We start from the raw sequence: 16381 nt of genomic DNA on the forward strand, positions 1-16381 counted from the left end.
CCATCTGAGCAACCAAACTTCTGGGCCACTGGATCATCCTCCCCCGGCCAGGACACAAAGCTTGCAGCACAGCTCTGTTCAGAAACAGGGACACTCTGGAATAACTCACCGGGGACTGAGTTTTCCTGTCCCCTCAGCCATCACCGAATCCAAACAGAGGCCTTGCACTTGCAGAGGAGCAAGTACCGTGCTGCTGGAAACGGGAACAGTAACACCTCCTCCTCGGGCACTGTCCAGTTCTGAGCCCAAGACTAGAAAATTTGCTCCAAGAACACTGTCACCTCAGCTTCTACTGAATAAGGAGGTCAAGGAACATCTCAGCAGAGCTTCAGCATAAACTGGACCCTAGCTGCTTGCCTAGAAACAGATGTTTTCCAGAGAACTCCCCTGGAGTAAACTGAAGAGCCATAAGACATCAGTGCTACCACAGTTCAGCAGTATTAAGGAAGGAGCTCTGAGTACCTGCATTTTGGGGACAGGTRGAAAAGAGGCCCAAGTCCTTTTGTAGAAGTACTTCAAGACATGCAAATTACATTTAAAAATAGAGACTAGGTTCTGAAGTCACACAGACACTTTGAAAATTATACATTAGATATTTAACAATATTGCCCATCACACAAAGCTATTGCATTTCCTTTATAATACCACTAAATGACACCTAGCCCTTAAGCCTAGCAGTCACACAAACACCGAGACCCAAAATTACTAATAAATTCCTACCAACTTTTGTAGGCTTCTAAATAGGAAAAAATAGGTAAAGAATTAGGTATTGCCACAGGTAATGCATCAGGTTCCCAATATCTTGGTCCCTGCTTCAAGCACACTGTTGCAGCTGTCAGGAGGACAAACTCTGCTTTGCTCTATTAAGCAGAAAAATAGGATGCTAGTTCTGGCTGAAAAAAAAAAAGATCCAGAGAAGGACAGACAGAACAGGCTGCATCCTAATGCTAGCAAAGGCCCTTCCCCCTCTGCTTCTTCCTCCTGAGATGGCAGAAAACCACTATAGCAAAAGGCTCAGTGAGAGCACGGTCATGTAATCCTGGCTGGGGAACCAGGACACAACAGAATTAGAGCCTGAACTTCCTCAGGGTGATCTGATTTCAGAACAAACAATTTCCAGAGCCTTACTGCTTTCAAAAGAAACAGAATAAGGTGTGGGAAGATGAGCATGGAAGAACAACGCCTTGAAGGAAGGTTTACTAACACTGAAAGCAATTATAGACAACTCCTTTTCTGAAAAGGCTGGGGCAAGACTAGGTAGAAGGTAAAAACTGGAATCCAGCACCTGGTTGCAACTTGCAGCTTTTGAACATTTTCCAGTGGAATAATTATCCACTGGAAAGTGCTGTGTTGCTGCAATCAAATACTTCCCACAGGAACGTTTCCATTTTCATGTCCATTTCTTTTTATTTTAGAAGGGCTGTGATAGGCCAAAATGTATCTGGAACCAGTGAATATTCATTTTCAAAATGAAGTTTCATTTCTAAATTTTATAGACTAAGATTTTACAAGTCAGCTCTGGAAGTGGAAGTAGAAGTCTTGATTTTATGAGAACGGAACACACTAATTGATAATTTAAAACACCTAAAAGGAACATTTAAGCTCCTTCACAAAATCCAGGAGCAGAAACATAGTAGGCTCTACTCCAAGCACAGGATCATGCAACAACCAAAAGCTCTTCTGGGGCCTGATATGAGTCCAGCCTGCCTATAGCAGAGTAGTGTTGGATCTTGTTTTGTGAAGGTTTGTGCATTTTCAAGCAAAAAGGTGACAGAATGGGACTAGACAAACAGCCCTACAAAACACACTGTAGGGGCATAGTTTTCAATTTGAAAACAGACTGAAGGCGAAGAAGCTGTCCTGTACTGTTTATTGTTTGGTACGTCTATGCCAACAGAAGTTGGAACCTACCCTGAGATTAAACACACCAGCAGAGATACTCGACTCACAACCTATTTCTCCTTCCAGAAGTTTCCACAAGCAGCTGGTAAGGAGAACCCCTGTTTTGACTAAACAGGTTTTTAAAAAGAGGTTGCTACCACGCTGAGAGAAATTGAAAACCCTCTGAATTACTGAATTTTGGCAGCACCTCTATATCTGATCAAGGAACAAGATGACAGGTTAGCTAAACATGACAGTTTATCGATTCCTTAAGTTGCAATGTTTTTGCTTACTTGGCTTACAGTAAACTGAAGACAAACAATAACAGATTCAAGCTGGTTTTTCTCCCCCTCATTCCAGAACTGAGTCACAGAGACTTTGCAGAACCTCAGCTGGAACAGAAGCCAAAGTTATTCCTGTTGAGAAAACAGCTCAGCTGAACACTGGCATGCCCTCACGGGACGTCCAGCAGAGACGCCTGTGCCCGCGTAGCTCTGCCTCGCGCCGCAGCCTGCCGCCCGACCACGGCTGCCCAGCACGCAGGGCGGCTCGCCGTCCTGCAAGGGTGGTCCGCGCTGCTCTCGGCCCCRACCAGGGACCCGCTCACCAAGGCTGCCCCAGCCTCTTCAAAGCGATGGCTGGCCGCGCTGCTCGCCCTGCACACTGCTCCGGGCAGCGGGAAGGGCCTGCGGAGCCCCCGGTCGGAGTTTCCCTACAACACTCCCAGGGACATCCCTGGCTGTAGGACAGGCACATGCTGTTTGTGCATCTCCGCTCGGCCGCGAGTTTACCAGAAGAGGACGAGCAGGATGACATGCACTTTAAGGTCCCCAGGAGCTCTGCTCTCTCCTGCACTCCCACCGAAGCACCACTCRTGGGTTCTCCCCAGGTGCACACTCAGACCACGGGGCTGGAGAGAGTCACTGCTGGGAATATGAGCGACTCCAGGGATTTTCGCTTAAGCTCACTGATGTCTGGTACCCCAGCTGGCTATTTACAGAAGATTAACAGCAGTGTCTTGTCTGGACATCAGAAGAAATTTGAGCAACAGCACTGGAAAGACGAGTTAAGGATATATTAAAAGGCTTCTCAGCTGCTGCACAGCCAGCACCGTTGCAGTTCACACGAGAAGGTTGCTTTCTGAAGGAAGGGTCGACCTCCGCCCTCTGGGAAGACAAGGGTCTACAATTCAGGGTCAAGGAGACTTCCTTCTTAGCAGGATCCATGTTACAGACTGCTGCAGCCATAGAAATGATAACAGGGAAACACAGGGAAGCCTCGGTGACATCTGTTACTGTCGAGCTGGTAAAATGCACTGAGCAATAATACGTACAGAAGTCATAAGACAGAGCCTCCTCTGCCCTCCCCTTTTTTTAGGGCTGATCCCTGCAGTACAGCTGTATCCTGTAGTGAAACAGGGAGTCGAGACCTCAGTGACATTCCCACAGAAAACAGAAAATTGGGAAAAGCTCATTTATGCCCCTCCTTTTCTGAGGCTATCTAGCAGCAGGAGCTCCCTCTCGTGGCTTTGCTTGCCAGAAGTAGCTGTCTGACAGAGCCAGAAAACCCCGACAGGCAAAAGTCTCAATTATTTCTCCCTGCATTTCCTTCCCTGCCATCCCGCTTGCCCGCTGGCCTCAGTACATCAGTGGCACTTGGCACCGCTGGCTCCTACRGCTCCCTTCACCCAGGGCCACAGGCAACACCTCTAGGGCCCTCCTCACACCAAGACCTGCCAGCCATGTCCTCCTCTCTCATCTCATCACAGTGCCAACACTGAAGTCCTTCAGATGCTGTTACTGTGGTCTCCAAATCCTTCCCCATACTCAGGGCCTGGCATTGCAGGCTGCTGGAAACGCATTTTAATGGAAATGTGGTGAGCTCAACCCCTTGCCGGAGACAGCAAATGCCCTGCCTTGTGACTTATATCAATGCACATATTCACAGATAATAAGCAGTTATATTCACTATAAATGCATGCAAACATGCCCATATTTAAATCCATATTAGCTTCTATATTTATGGGCAAAGACTCATCTTACGCTAGGCTGAGCACATTATCAACATCAAAAGAGAGGGCCTGGCTTTCTCAGAAGGCAGCAGACTGGCAGGGGCAGGCTTGTATATGGAAAGGCAGCCTTGTTGCTGCCACCACCAAGGCAGAAGACCACATATGCAGAAAGGATGAGGGTCTGTCTCTAACAGCAATACATGCACCTATTTTCCAGCCTCTCAGGTAACAAAGCCCAGTTCTCCCAGTCTCTCCTCCCCAGCTCTGCCCCCTTCTCAGGCAGGGTGAGGGGCTGCCTCCTCCAGGCCTAGCATGAGCCCTCACCAAGGGGTGGCAGATTCAGTTCTGCCTGCACTACTGAGAAATCTAATATGCAGAAGTTTACATACCCCTGTGAGTTTTCCCCACACAAAAGCAGTATTAAAACAGAATTTCAACTAGTTTTCAACCCCAGCAGGTAACCCCCAGCTGCACTCATCTGAACAGACTTCATCCAGGACTTGGTTTGCAATGTGCCAGTTTCACCACTTTACAAATGAAATGTCAGGGCCAAAGGCAGGCTTCCCAAAGCAATTTTAGCACGTGGTTCCCAAGAGATTTCAAAGTTTCATGCAGCACAACACACCGCTTGGGCACTGATAATACTGAAGCCACAGTCCCAGTAGAAACATCCCAAAGTCTGCATTGTTGCTGGTGCACAGCCATTGAGACCTCCACTACAGGCCTCTCAGCTCCTCCCCAGCTCTGTGTGCAGTTTTGAAGCCCCAGTCAGGAAGAGCCAGCAGAGAGACAGGAGCTGCCAATGGGCTCTCTCCTAGAGACCTTGCCAGAGCAGCAAGCCAGCAGCTCTGAACTCAAGCTCTTCCAGTCACTAAGGGGTAAGACAGACAGTACAGGCTCTGCAGCAGGAGATCCAAAAAGTATATTGTGTAACCCATGAGGCTCAACAGGTCTAAGACAAGGCAAAGGGAGTTTGGATATGTCTACACAAGCTGCAATTATCTCCTCCTGACTTCAGCATAGCTGTACCCCCAGGCACTTTTTAAATTCTTGACTGTTTTTGCTCAGTGCTCTGAAAGCTTTGCTTATGGAAATCTTGTCTGAATTGGAAAGAGCAGAAGACTCACGATCTAGTCTCTAGCAAATAACATGGAGCAGACACCACAAAGTTGTTGAGCACCCATATGAAGGTGGAAGGACTTGCTGAGGTTGCCAGGTGCTAGAGAAGCCTGGGTTTGCAGCATGTGCCCAGACTGCCATTTTTCATCATGCTGGTGACTTACTTACAGTCTGCTGGGCAGAGGAAGGTAGATCAGATTTGTCTTCAGAGCTGCCCCAACTATACCTTTATTTTCCTGCAAGACCTTATCTCAAATTGGGAACACCCTCTTGCCACAGCTCTGACAGTACAGTTCCAAAAGATGCTCTTGGCAAGGAGCCCATGGTTAATTGAAGCTAAATGTGTATGCCTGAAGCCAAACCAAGCACCTGAAAAGAAATGCAAAAGACTTTCCTAGATGTTTGAATAGCTCAAATAGTCACAAGCTTGTCAGGGATTTTCTTCAGGAGTTGGTTCCCTGGGGAAAAAAATTCAACCCCTAAAAACCAGAGTTATGACCTGAAGCATGAGTGCCATCTTAGCTGGTCATTGCTGCCAGAATGCTCCTCTGAATGTTATGATCAAGGTAAAGTTTAAGTGTGCTCAGTTAGGTCAGAAGTCAGTGTTTTATGGGATGTGCCCTTAGCAGTTTTAAAATCTATAAAGCTTACAGAAGAACCTGAGTTAGAGATGCAATGAGGGAAACACTGTCACCAGGAAGAATATGACTCCATACACATCATCTCCTGCTCCGCAACACTCCAGCTCTTCTTCACACCTTCAGTATACCATGCAGAAAGGCTTTCCTTCCCCTCATTCAAAACCCCAGCAAAATCTATTTGTGTGTAGCTACACCCATCATTATGTCATTTTACAGGATGCAACTCAAATTCTGCTTTAAAGTCTTAATAAATATAATAGAGGAAATAACACTACAATCCCCATCACTAGAATGGTACCTCCATCTTATTTGGCCTTAAAGGTCTTCAGCACCCCTTAAGAAATGTTCAGCATTTTACTTGGTGATATCCTTGCAGAAAGGATCTCGGATCTGTTTCAGTGCTACATAAATCATAATTACTTGTTGTAATGAGATCAAACTGTTAACGTTGGTCTTTATCCTGGTTTAAACTTTTCCAAAGTTAATATCTGGGATTTTGATTCAGATCATTTCAGACAGACATATCAAAAGACATCTCATACTCCCCCAGTGAAGAATTCAGATCTGCAGGAAAAACACTGACAAAGCAATTTTTTGAAACAGACATCTGAGACTGAGCTCTCATCCCCTGCTTCCAGTCTTTATGAGTTCTCCCTATGGACAATGGCCTCACATTTGTCTCTTGACAGAGAAAGGACTGGATCTGCAGTGCTTAAAGCATGAATAACTACTCTGAAGCCTGTAATGATACACTTGGTAATGTGGTACAGAGGGGCTTGTAAGACACTTACCTATTGGCTACATATCTTCTGCTCAGAGAAAGCCCACCCTGAGTCTCTGAAGACCCACACTGGAAGGTCTCCAAAGGCTCCACCTCCCATAAGGAATATGGGAATAATTTGGCTAGCTCAGGAAATTCAATATGATTTCTAGAACCAGAAGTATACTATACYTCTACAGACCTCCCTCCAACTTTAACTGGGAGAGGTTTATAATTCACCATGTCAGAAGATCAAATACCCATGCCAGTAAGTTATTTGCACACTGCTTTTTTCAGCCTGGTGCTCTTTGTAATTTGACTGTGAAAAATACACATTGGGGCCATTTAATAACTTTTCCCTCTAATTTYGTAGATCTCTCAAGTACAATGGGCCCCACCATGCTTTTACTTCTCCTAAATTGCAGTTAAGATGTAAATTTATATCAATCATCCTTATCTTACATGCTTTACACAAAGAAATTCATATGGAAGAACCACACATGCACAGTCAGCTGCTAAATATAAGTACAATATTTAGTTACAGACATGGTGCTGATCTGATCAGCGCCTGTATCTTTTGGAGCACCGCAAGTACCACTTTGGGGCTAGTTATAGGGACATTATTGTATTTCGATGTAGTATTAGCGCTAGCAAAGTACTATTACAGTGAAACTAAACATTACAAGATTCATGGCTTTGCTAACCCTAGAGAGACCAATTGCCTCCAGGCTTCTAATTTGTGTCCTTTTTAAACAATGAAAGAGGAGAATGCCCTTGGCTGACATACTATTCCCTGCAGCCAGGGTAGAGGCATGCTGAATTCCTAGTGCTGACATTTATCCTCCATTTCACATTAACGAAGCAATGAAGCCATTACAGATGCCTGCACTGTGCATGAGGCACCGAAGGCAAACATCATACCACAGCTGTCAGGCTGTGGGAGCAAGAAGAGGTAGCACATGCTGTTACTATGGTGCCACCCGCTGCCAGAACATTACTAATAGGATGAATTATCTGATGTGCACTGATGTAATTCTACTCAGCATGCTAAAAGATTATTTTTGTATGAATCTCCAGGTTCTCCTCACAGAAATTCTGATAAGGATTTAGTGATTCTTGCTGTCAGAATACTGTCAAAGATGACACTTTGTACCCTGATAACTAAAAATGTACCTACCCCTATGTACTTTGTGGCAATCCAGATTTCCTGATCACATTACAGAACTACACTGGCCTATTAAGGATCACCCACACTGAAAACAACTCCAACAAGCATTAGGTTTCATCAGAGCTGTACATTTGAAATTCTGGATATCTCAAAGCTATGATTTTAGAGTTGTGGAATTATACTTCCATGCAGAAAGCATAAACCTGATCAAGAAAGCTACTAAAGTAGGACTGTTGTTGTGCAGGGTAATGCACTGACACCATTTCAAACTCTAGTTCCATCTATTTCTGACAACAACCCAACAGAGTAATAAAGCTTTGTAACTAAGCAGTTCATGCTTGTATCCACTGTAAAACAGTTAAGGAAGTTGAATTTCAGTCACCAGTAGGCATCAGTATTAACAACTGACTGACATGCCATGGAGCAGTGCAAATTTCTCAGAGACAAGGCTCCCTTGCAGACCCTGGAAGCCAGCTACTTATGAGCCTATATAGGTTAGCTTTGCACCTCTGAGGGTTAGCATTTACATTTTCTAAATATAAGACTGACTGATCTCAAGTCACTGCAAACAGGAAGCTCAATCCACAAAATGATCAGGTCTCATCACAGTTTTGTTCTTSTGCAAATCAATTGTTTTCCTTTAACCTCAGCCAACTGAATTGAAAACTACATGAAGCATGGAGAGTAGAAGGCAGCTAAAACAAATGAATCTTCTTGATGAATGTTTCCAAAACAAAGCTTTGCAAAAGCAAAGGCCTTGGCCTGCATTTATGAGAAACCTCAGTGAGAGCAAGAAGCCTCACAGGAGATACACTACTGTAGGACAAGTATTCCCAGCTACCTGGAATTTGGTGCTGATAATGTCTAAGCAATATTGAAGGTAGCTTCATCATTCATCTAAAAGCTGTCTTAACTCCACTTTTCATCATTTGTGTCTGAAATTGACCACGATTTTTTTTAAAAACCCTTTTAAACCAAGATGTTCATGGCCAACATTTTAAAAAGCTGATCAGTCTTTAAGCACTAAATATTAGCTGCAGTTTATACCCCATACCTGAGATTCCTAGCAACACTCCTGTTTGCCTCAAAAATAGGCTACATGAAATGTATCTTTTGAATCTCAGTTATCCACAGACAAAACCTCAAAATCCTTGGTTGCTTCTTACTCAGACTTTACTTTGACTGGCTTGTGCCACTTGACAGCAGCTACAAGAGATTGTACATGTAGAAAACCAGATGAAATACCCAGAAAAGAATCATATAGAAGGAATTCCCCTGCACTGCAAATATACCTCTTTGTAAAATTTTAGGCAGAAAAAAATCTAGAAAATTGGGGGCAGGGAGCAGACCATTTCTTTCTATATGCTTATAAAAATGACTAAATCCCTGCTAATTAAAAAGATTACACTAGCATGAAGTTTTTTCTAGCGTCATTAGCTTCTGCTCTGAACTGCAGCAGTGTTCTCTCATACATACAGACCAGCCGGATTTCTAAGCCTCTGACTCACACTACCCTTTCTGCATACCTATTCCACTGTCCCCACAGGTAACAAACTTCAAGCTTCAAGATCAAAGACTACCAGCAGCAAGAGACCCATCTGAATCATTTAATTATCACTCTTAAAAACATTACACAGGTGTTCAGTCAATGGTATGGAACCTTACAAGTACCAAGCATGAACTAAATGGTCTGATGGGTGTGCATACACATACAATGTGTGGACCTAGCACAGAAAGCTGGTTTCTAGAGATGCCAAAAATAGCTAGGTGCTCAATCACTGAGCCTTTTAGCTCATGCTAAAACAAATGATTGTTTTGTCATGATGATAAATTTCCCTGACATATACAAAGCACTGGTATCTCTCTCTAGAAGAGAAATTGTTTGGACATGCAAAAAGTTACACCCTTTAATAATGAGACATTCATGTTGATTTAATGTCAGACCATTATGGCATATTAGTGTCTGGTGTTTCAAATCATATGAAACTTTATCTGGATGGCTGCATAAGAGGCCACATGATGGCACTGTGTAACCAATTTCAGTGCCTCAGTTGCAAGTATTTTTCTGTAAAAATGGGCTTGGATACTTCCCCCCCACACTCATTTGGGCTGGTAAAAGACAAAAGTTGAAGATGTTTCTGTTCCTTCCATTCTTTTATAGGGCCTATAGCCTAACTGTGGCAGCTGGTGGACTAGACCCAGACTTAGATCTCAGCTGAGATGAGCTGTTATGCAGTATCAAGATATATTAAAATACAATTAAGGATCAATAGAAATATGAAGTTTTTGTACAGAACTGTCTTAACCATATCTATTTTTCTGGATTCTGGCTTTTGATATTTGAGGTTTCTAGCAAAAGAAACTAGAGATAAAATAGATGAAGAACAGCTATTAAAAATTCTTTGCAATTTAAAACTTGACTGTTACCCTGAGAGGTTTCAGGGAGAAACAGAATGAGTGTCTGAATCCAATATGTAAAGAACTAAAACCAAATGCAACAGCAAGTTTCTAGCCCTACCAAATTGAAGATCAGAATTTGCAACAGGATTATTCCCAAAAGGCTCATCTACCTCCTGAGAAATAAATATTAAGGAGATTAAACAAGTTCTAATGAAGCATCCACAACTACAGAACAGCAAGATTTAGCTCTGCCTGCTACCCTTTTCAAAACCAAGAGCTTTGATTACCCATGTCAGCAGCATAAAATGGCAAACATTCCTGTCAGCACCCACAGACCAGCCTGTTGAATAAACAGAGGGTCCCTTGATGCCTGCCCCCAACTTTAGGTTTCCTAGAAACCACAGGATGAAAGGAGGATGGTTGCACATCTGCATTGCATCTTCATGTGAAGTCAGGATGAAGACATGGTTTGCCTCTGAGGAGCAGGACTACAGGGTACACTACTGATCTATGCCAAATTAATCACACTTATCTAGAATATTTTCATCTTTTAGTCAGCTTGCAATCATTAAAGCATGTATCTCGTATGTGTATCTATGTAGCATCTAAAGTAACAAATGCGCTAAAAAGCTGGTCTTGCTATGGCTTGTAGTTATAACATGACCAGACTATCTCACTTTACAAATCCAAAGACCATTACACTTCAAAGTTGTAACAAGCTGCCTAACAGTTCTGAAAAAGGCACTACAGTCTGTTGGTTTCCAAGCCCATTTTAAAAGATTCAATAAAGCACAGTAAAGTCATCCATAGATCATCTGACAAACGTCTGTTTTTAAGAAACAGATTAAAAACTTTTTGCTGAAGGGTCTTCATGTTATCTATTTCCTCAGCTGCTTTTGATGGGATCTATAGGTCAAAACACTTTCCATCCATCCTTAYACACTGTCATCAGTAATATTCTGCAAATTAATCTATAATCTCACCCATACTTGTGCCAACCCATTTTAAGTTTAATAAATTGCAGAGGTTGCTCAGAATCTTTGCATCTGTTGAGTGGGAATACCAATACTACTCCTTAAGGTAGCTGGATGAAAAAGCAACACTATTGAAAGAGTAGCCTACAGAACATAGGGATTCTAATTACAAACATGGGAAGCACTGACCCACTTTCAGCTTTCAGCTGTAATGTAAAAACACAAAAATATTAAGTGTTCTATTTAACTGTATTATTTTCCAGACTGGAAGTGAGATACTGAGGAATACTTGTCCAGGCAAAGGGTACTAAAATGCCTCAGAAGATTAGGGAGAGATAGCCACAGGGCAGGAAGGGGGGAATGTAGGTTCCAGTGACACATGTCAAGTCAAAGCTATGGACAAAAGCAGATGTTACCAGCAGTTTTTCAAATACACTCCTTTGTACTTTCTCCCTTACTGCTCTCTGAAAACCCTAYAAACATGCACAGAACCACCTCAGCATACATCAGATTTGTGACATAACCCCTCCCACACAAACCTCTTAAGAGCATGTAGGTGACACTGAAACCACTGCCATGAATGCTGAATAGTGGTGCATCTTTTTATTCAGCTTTGCTTAGAAAAACTGTTTTAGACATGGCTCAATAGTAAGAGGTTTTTGTACCAGCACAAAGGCTATCATGGCTAGGGTCCCACATACTACAGCAGTCATGCAGGGATTTGTGCACTGCTGTGGAAGTGAACAGCACCTGTTCAAAACAAGCCAGTTTTTATATACAGGAGATGGGAAGAAAGGGGTCTAGTAAAAGACAGTAATCCTACCCAGTAAGATGGCAGCGATAGTCTAAAGCCACCAATCTGGTTTCTGTACACTGATTCCTTAAATACTTACCTTGGTCTTCAACCTTGCAGCAAGTCATCCAAACTACATATCCATTAATTACAAAATGCAAGCAAAAATATAACTGCAAGTTGAGAATTTCCATCCCTTATTTTCCAGTCAAAATTAAGGTAAATTGACACAGCAATTGCTCTTCAGAGTAAAATAGGGTACTAGAGCTCAGGTTCATTACAGAAGAACATAAAGGCCTTATCTTAGTGGATGGCCAGAAAACATCATGTCACAGTAATGTGATTCATGGTAAAGATAAGCTAATACCTGAAGGCAGCTCAGACCACTGCAATCTGAGTAGATCAGAGTACTGCCTAGCAACTATAAGAGCAGCTTTTTACTTCAAAAGCTGACTGCTAATTTTTCCACAAAATTGGAAGTGTAGCCAGTTGTTGGTAATTGCTAGGATTCCTGACTTCCTTTCACTAGGAACTTCATTTCTGAACTGAGACTTCTTGCTGATTAATGGAAAAAACACCCAATGTTTTTTTGGGTAAAATAAGATTAGAAGTTCAACTGTATGTATTAAGTAGCTTCATCTACTATTAATTTTTAGCCTGATCTCTAATATATCAGTTTAGACAACCACTGCAGTCATACTGCTCTTCTTTCTTTCCAGAACTTCTGAGCAACTGTTTAAAATAGTGAATATCAGGAGTATCACACACTTACAAACTTCATAAAACTGATGGTAATACAATCATCTGCCACCCCTAATGTAGCAAAGCCAAGTTAATTCAACTTTTATCCAGTGCTGCACAGCAACCAAGCACAACCTGTACATTGTACAACTTTCCTGTATAAAGATGAAAAGGACAGTGACAAGGTGAGAAGAAAAACAGACCTGCTGCTCTTGTGACAGATGGGATTCCTCAGTTCATGGATACAGTAACAGTAGTGAGGGCCACACTGCAGTGACAGTTATGCAGCGTAGACTTCCACTCTAATCAAGCCACATGAGGATCTAAGATATACCATCCTAGACTGGATTTTCTTCAGCAGCTCACAAGTTCAAGAAAGTAAAAAGCCCAGAAGTGCTACTGCTGGTACTCACCCCCCCCCCCCCAAAACAGATTAGTTTTTCATCCTAGCATGTAGGATGGACAAAAGATGAAGCAATACAAGACACTGCATCAGAAGGGCTGAAGAGCCTGTTAGTCTATCATGACCATGCAGTCTAATCAGCAGGCACCGACTCCCAGATGGAGTTTTGCTTAAAACCTATCCAGGCTCTCTTAATAGCTTGCAAGACAATCTCCCTTTCAAAACATTATGTTACTACCACATCTTACTGACTTGGTATATAGGGTCTACTGAAAATAGACAAGTCCACTATTACACAAGTTAGACTAGCCTTTATTAAAGATACAAAACTACAAGAAGTTAACTGAGTAAAAGTTTCAGAATACACTTTAAAGGTCATGATTCAGAGGTGGCATATCAATGATCTCATCCAGAGTAGAAAGGAAATCAGTAGTTGATTGTAGCAAGTCTGAAAGAATTAGAAATAGAGCAAGTCAGTTCAAGAAACTGAGAATTTTACACTTTAAAACACAAACTAGATCCTAACTGATTAGCATAAGTCTCTTGAATGACTCAGGCAGATACAGTTGGATTGCATAAACCACTTCAGTCTGATTGGTTAGCAACACACTGCAACTGACTACTCTGCAACATGACTATTACCTTTACTAAGAGTTGGCCAGTGAAAATCACCTTAGTTATATGCCAGCAGTTGTTTGAGACCAGACTCCTATTCTGGTAGTTTAGGACAGCAATGACAGTTTCATTATTGCAACAGCCCAATAGCTTCCCTCCCAAACCACTAATAAGCACTTACACACACTGAACTTCATGTAAGTCTCCACTTACCACACTCCCATGACATTTGTGGAAGCTTCACAGGAGAAGGAACCATGTTTACAAGTCTGTCAGATGTACTTTCAAATATCATGAGGGGAACACCACTCAGGGTCAGATGACTTAGTCTGTGCTCTTCAGGAACATCAAAGCTCTCAAAGTCTGTTTACAGAAAGCACTGTAGTTTATTAACAGTGTACGCTAACAGTAACAGTAGCCCTGGAAGCAGCAAGTCCGTCCAGATTTAATTAAGTATGACCAGGTCCAAAGCTGTTTGCACAGATTCTAACAGCTTTAGAAATTTTAGATTTTACTATACAACTACAGGAGTAGGATTCCTACTTCAGCAGTAGAAATCTGTCTAGTTACATATTACCATAAGTGTACACTTATGAAAAGTCTATACTTCAGTACTGCTTGAGTATGGCCTTCTAAGTACTTGTCTTCTAGATGCCATTTAATGAGTTAAGAGACTATACTTTAGTATTTGGAACCACAGCAATGGCCTCCAAAGACTACATGTCTTAAGTGTAGCTACTGCAGTCAGAAACATTCAAACAAGAATGAGTGGGTGCTTCATAAGTAGTGAGCATCCTTATGTTTAAGGAAGGATTCCAAAAATGCAGTGCCAGGTTGGTTGCCACAATAGCTTAACCAAAGTCTTAAGTCAGAGTCAACATTCAAACAAAAGCCTGATTGTTCATTTTGATAACTACATCAATAGTTTCTTACCTAGAGGATCATAGGGAAACATATTTTCCATTTCTGGATAGGCTTCTTCAGCTACTCCATCACAGCTTTCTAATCCAGCAGTCTTTTCAGTAATCTTAAGGAAAGAGTCACATTATTCATCTGAGCTACTGTAATTCTTCCTTTTAGGACCTGTAGTAGTGGCTTTTCTGTACTGTATAGGTCTACAGACAAGAATGCCTGCAATAAAGTCCTTAGAGTTACAGCTAAGTTCTAACACCTTCAATGCAAATAAGCTGCAGAAGGGCAAATGCTTCAGCTGAGTTAGTGTAGTGATAAACTATACACAGTAGCAACAGTTCACTGCACTAGAACATTTGGGTTCCTAGTATTAGCTCCTAGTGCTTAGAATGCCAGCAAGACAATAAATCAGGCTATGTCTTCTCTAGAGTCACTTCTCTACCCTTGAGTATTACTCAAGCTGTGGTATCCCCTGTACCTATGTAAGTAAGTTTTGCACTATTTTCCTGCAGAAACATTATACTCACCTTCTTTGCAGTACAAGGCTGATTTTTCTGTTTCAACTGCTCTTTCTTGCTTGGCACTTCTAGAGTTCTGTTCACATTTCCAAGAGCCTTTCTGACAGAGAGAGATGTGGCTGGAGATGTACTGATTATTTTTTTGGGAAGTGGAGTATGGACTTGTGTTCTTTCAGATAAGACTTTTGCTAGAGAAAAGAAAAGCAAGTTTTAGCACTTTATCAAGCATAAAGTTTGCTTCACTATGTGCATATGCTAGAAAACTGGGTGCCATAAAAACACTGCTCTCTACTTATAACTTAAAAGCATAAGTCTTATCTAGCATGAAAGCACATAGTGATTTTCACTTTTATAGTAACTGATTTGCTTAGCAGAACTGGTCAGATGTAGGTATGCAAAATAAAACTGTATTAGTGTTCAAAACAGTGAATAATGGAACCTTACTTTTATGCACTTTACACCATCCCACTACTGTTTTACTCAGTGTGGCATATACTCACAAGATGCTGAAGGCCGTCTTAACTGATTCTTAGCAGCACTAACATCACCGTTCTCTTTATCAATGAAGATTAGTGTTGCCATCTTCAGGCTGATGAGACCACTCTGGGAAGTCCACAAGGAGAAAGAGGAAATCACAGCTTCTGCTGTCTCTTCTACCATAGCACATTTTAACAAGCTACATCAGAGACTACACAGCTGCCCTGGGCTGCTTCCTAGAGGAGGAACCAACACCTACTTCTCTCCATTTCAGAATAATTTAAGTACAGACCCTTGCAGTGGAAGGTATTATCGGTGTACATGTTAGTTTCACAGTAGTCCCAGTGCAACTTGCAAGAGTTTGGGAAAACAGCAAGGTGTCACTAGCAATCCAGGGCACTCCCCTGCACAGCTAAGAGCTCAGCAGATCTCACCTTGACCTTATCACTTTCATTGCTTAGACAGGCTATTCATCATTCAAGGAGAAGAGGAGCCTCCAGAAAAAKCTGCCTTTGGGTAGAGCTTAGAATTTAGACTTTAAGCAGTGACTTAAGAGTCACAGCTACAAACCTCAATACTTTCCTTGCTCATGACATCTTCTGGCCAGGGCCCCAGAAGCCATCTCCTCCACACACCAAGAAGCAGCCTCAGATTTAGCCAAGCAAAACCAACCCTAACTGCCTTCCCAGCCCAACCGCACTTACCTGGGGAAGGCCCCCTCCTCAAGAGCTGCTAACAGACCTGCGTTACAGAGCGGAACAGCAGCACCTACAGCGAAGAGAGGCACACGCGTTTCGGGCCACGCAAGGCCTCCCCGGGGCACGGCAAGGGGCGCACAAGCGGCCCCCGGGCGGCCCGCCAGGACCCCGCTCACCTCGAAATGCCGCCTGGCCGTTCGTCTCCCTAGCAGCGCCCCGCGCCCTGCCCGCCGGCGGCTTTTAAACCCCCGCCGCACCTCCCATTGGCCG

The 16381-nt window shown here is 42.7% G+C and overlaps 1 protein-coding gene across 2 annotated transcripts; it reads right to left on the bottom strand.

Annotated features, from left to right (window-relative positions):
* Positions 1-13180: 13180 nt before the first annotated feature.
* On the bottom strand, positions 13181-16333 carry PTTG1 (pituitary tumor-transforming 1). Of its 2 annotated transcripts, XM_026091351.1 has the most exons (7): positions 16288-16314; positions 16118-16181; positions 15437-15539; positions 14946-15124; positions 14440-14533; positions 13720-13869; positions 13181-13339 (listed from the first exon to the last, which is right to left on the bottom strand). In XM_026091351.1, exons 3-7 carry the CDS (start codon positions 15516-15518, stop codon positions 13260-13262), a joined length of 585 nt encoding a protein of 194 aa, XP_025947136.1. In that variant the 5' UTR covers positions 15519-15539; positions 16118-16181; positions 16288-16314; the 3' UTR covers positions 13181-13259. The 2 variants fall into 2 exon arrangements, with proteins under 2 accessions (XP_025947136.1, XP_025947135.1); XM_026091350.1 differs by having other exon boundaries at positions 16118-16333.
* Positions 16334-16381: the final 48 nt, after the last annotated feature.

This window comes from Apteryx rowi, unplaced genomic scaffold (genome assembly GCF_003343035.1).
Source record: "Apteryx rowi isolate R43461 unplaced genomic scaffold, aptRow1 scaffold_90, whole genome shotgun sequence".
Taxonomy (NCBI): domain Eukaryota; kingdom Metazoa; phylum Chordata; class Aves; order Apterygiformes; family Apterygidae; genus Apteryx; species Apteryx rowi.

What these genes read in the sequence shown, in the direction of transcription:
- PTTG1 (XM_026091350.1), bottom strand. Translation starts at nt 15,518, where the DNA reads ATGGCAACACTAATCTTCATTGATAAAGAGAACGGTGATGTTAGTGCT. An exon ending in AAGACGGCCTTCAGCATCTT is followed by an intron (nt 15,125 to 15,436) that starts GTGAGTATATGC and finishes TCTTTTCTCTAG; the next exon opens with CAAAAGTCTTATCTGAAAGA. An exon ending in GTTTCCCTATGATCCTCTAG is followed by an intron (nt 13,870 to 14,439) that starts GTAAGAAACTAT and finishes TTCTGTAAACAG; the next exon opens with ACTTTGAGAGCTTTGATGTT.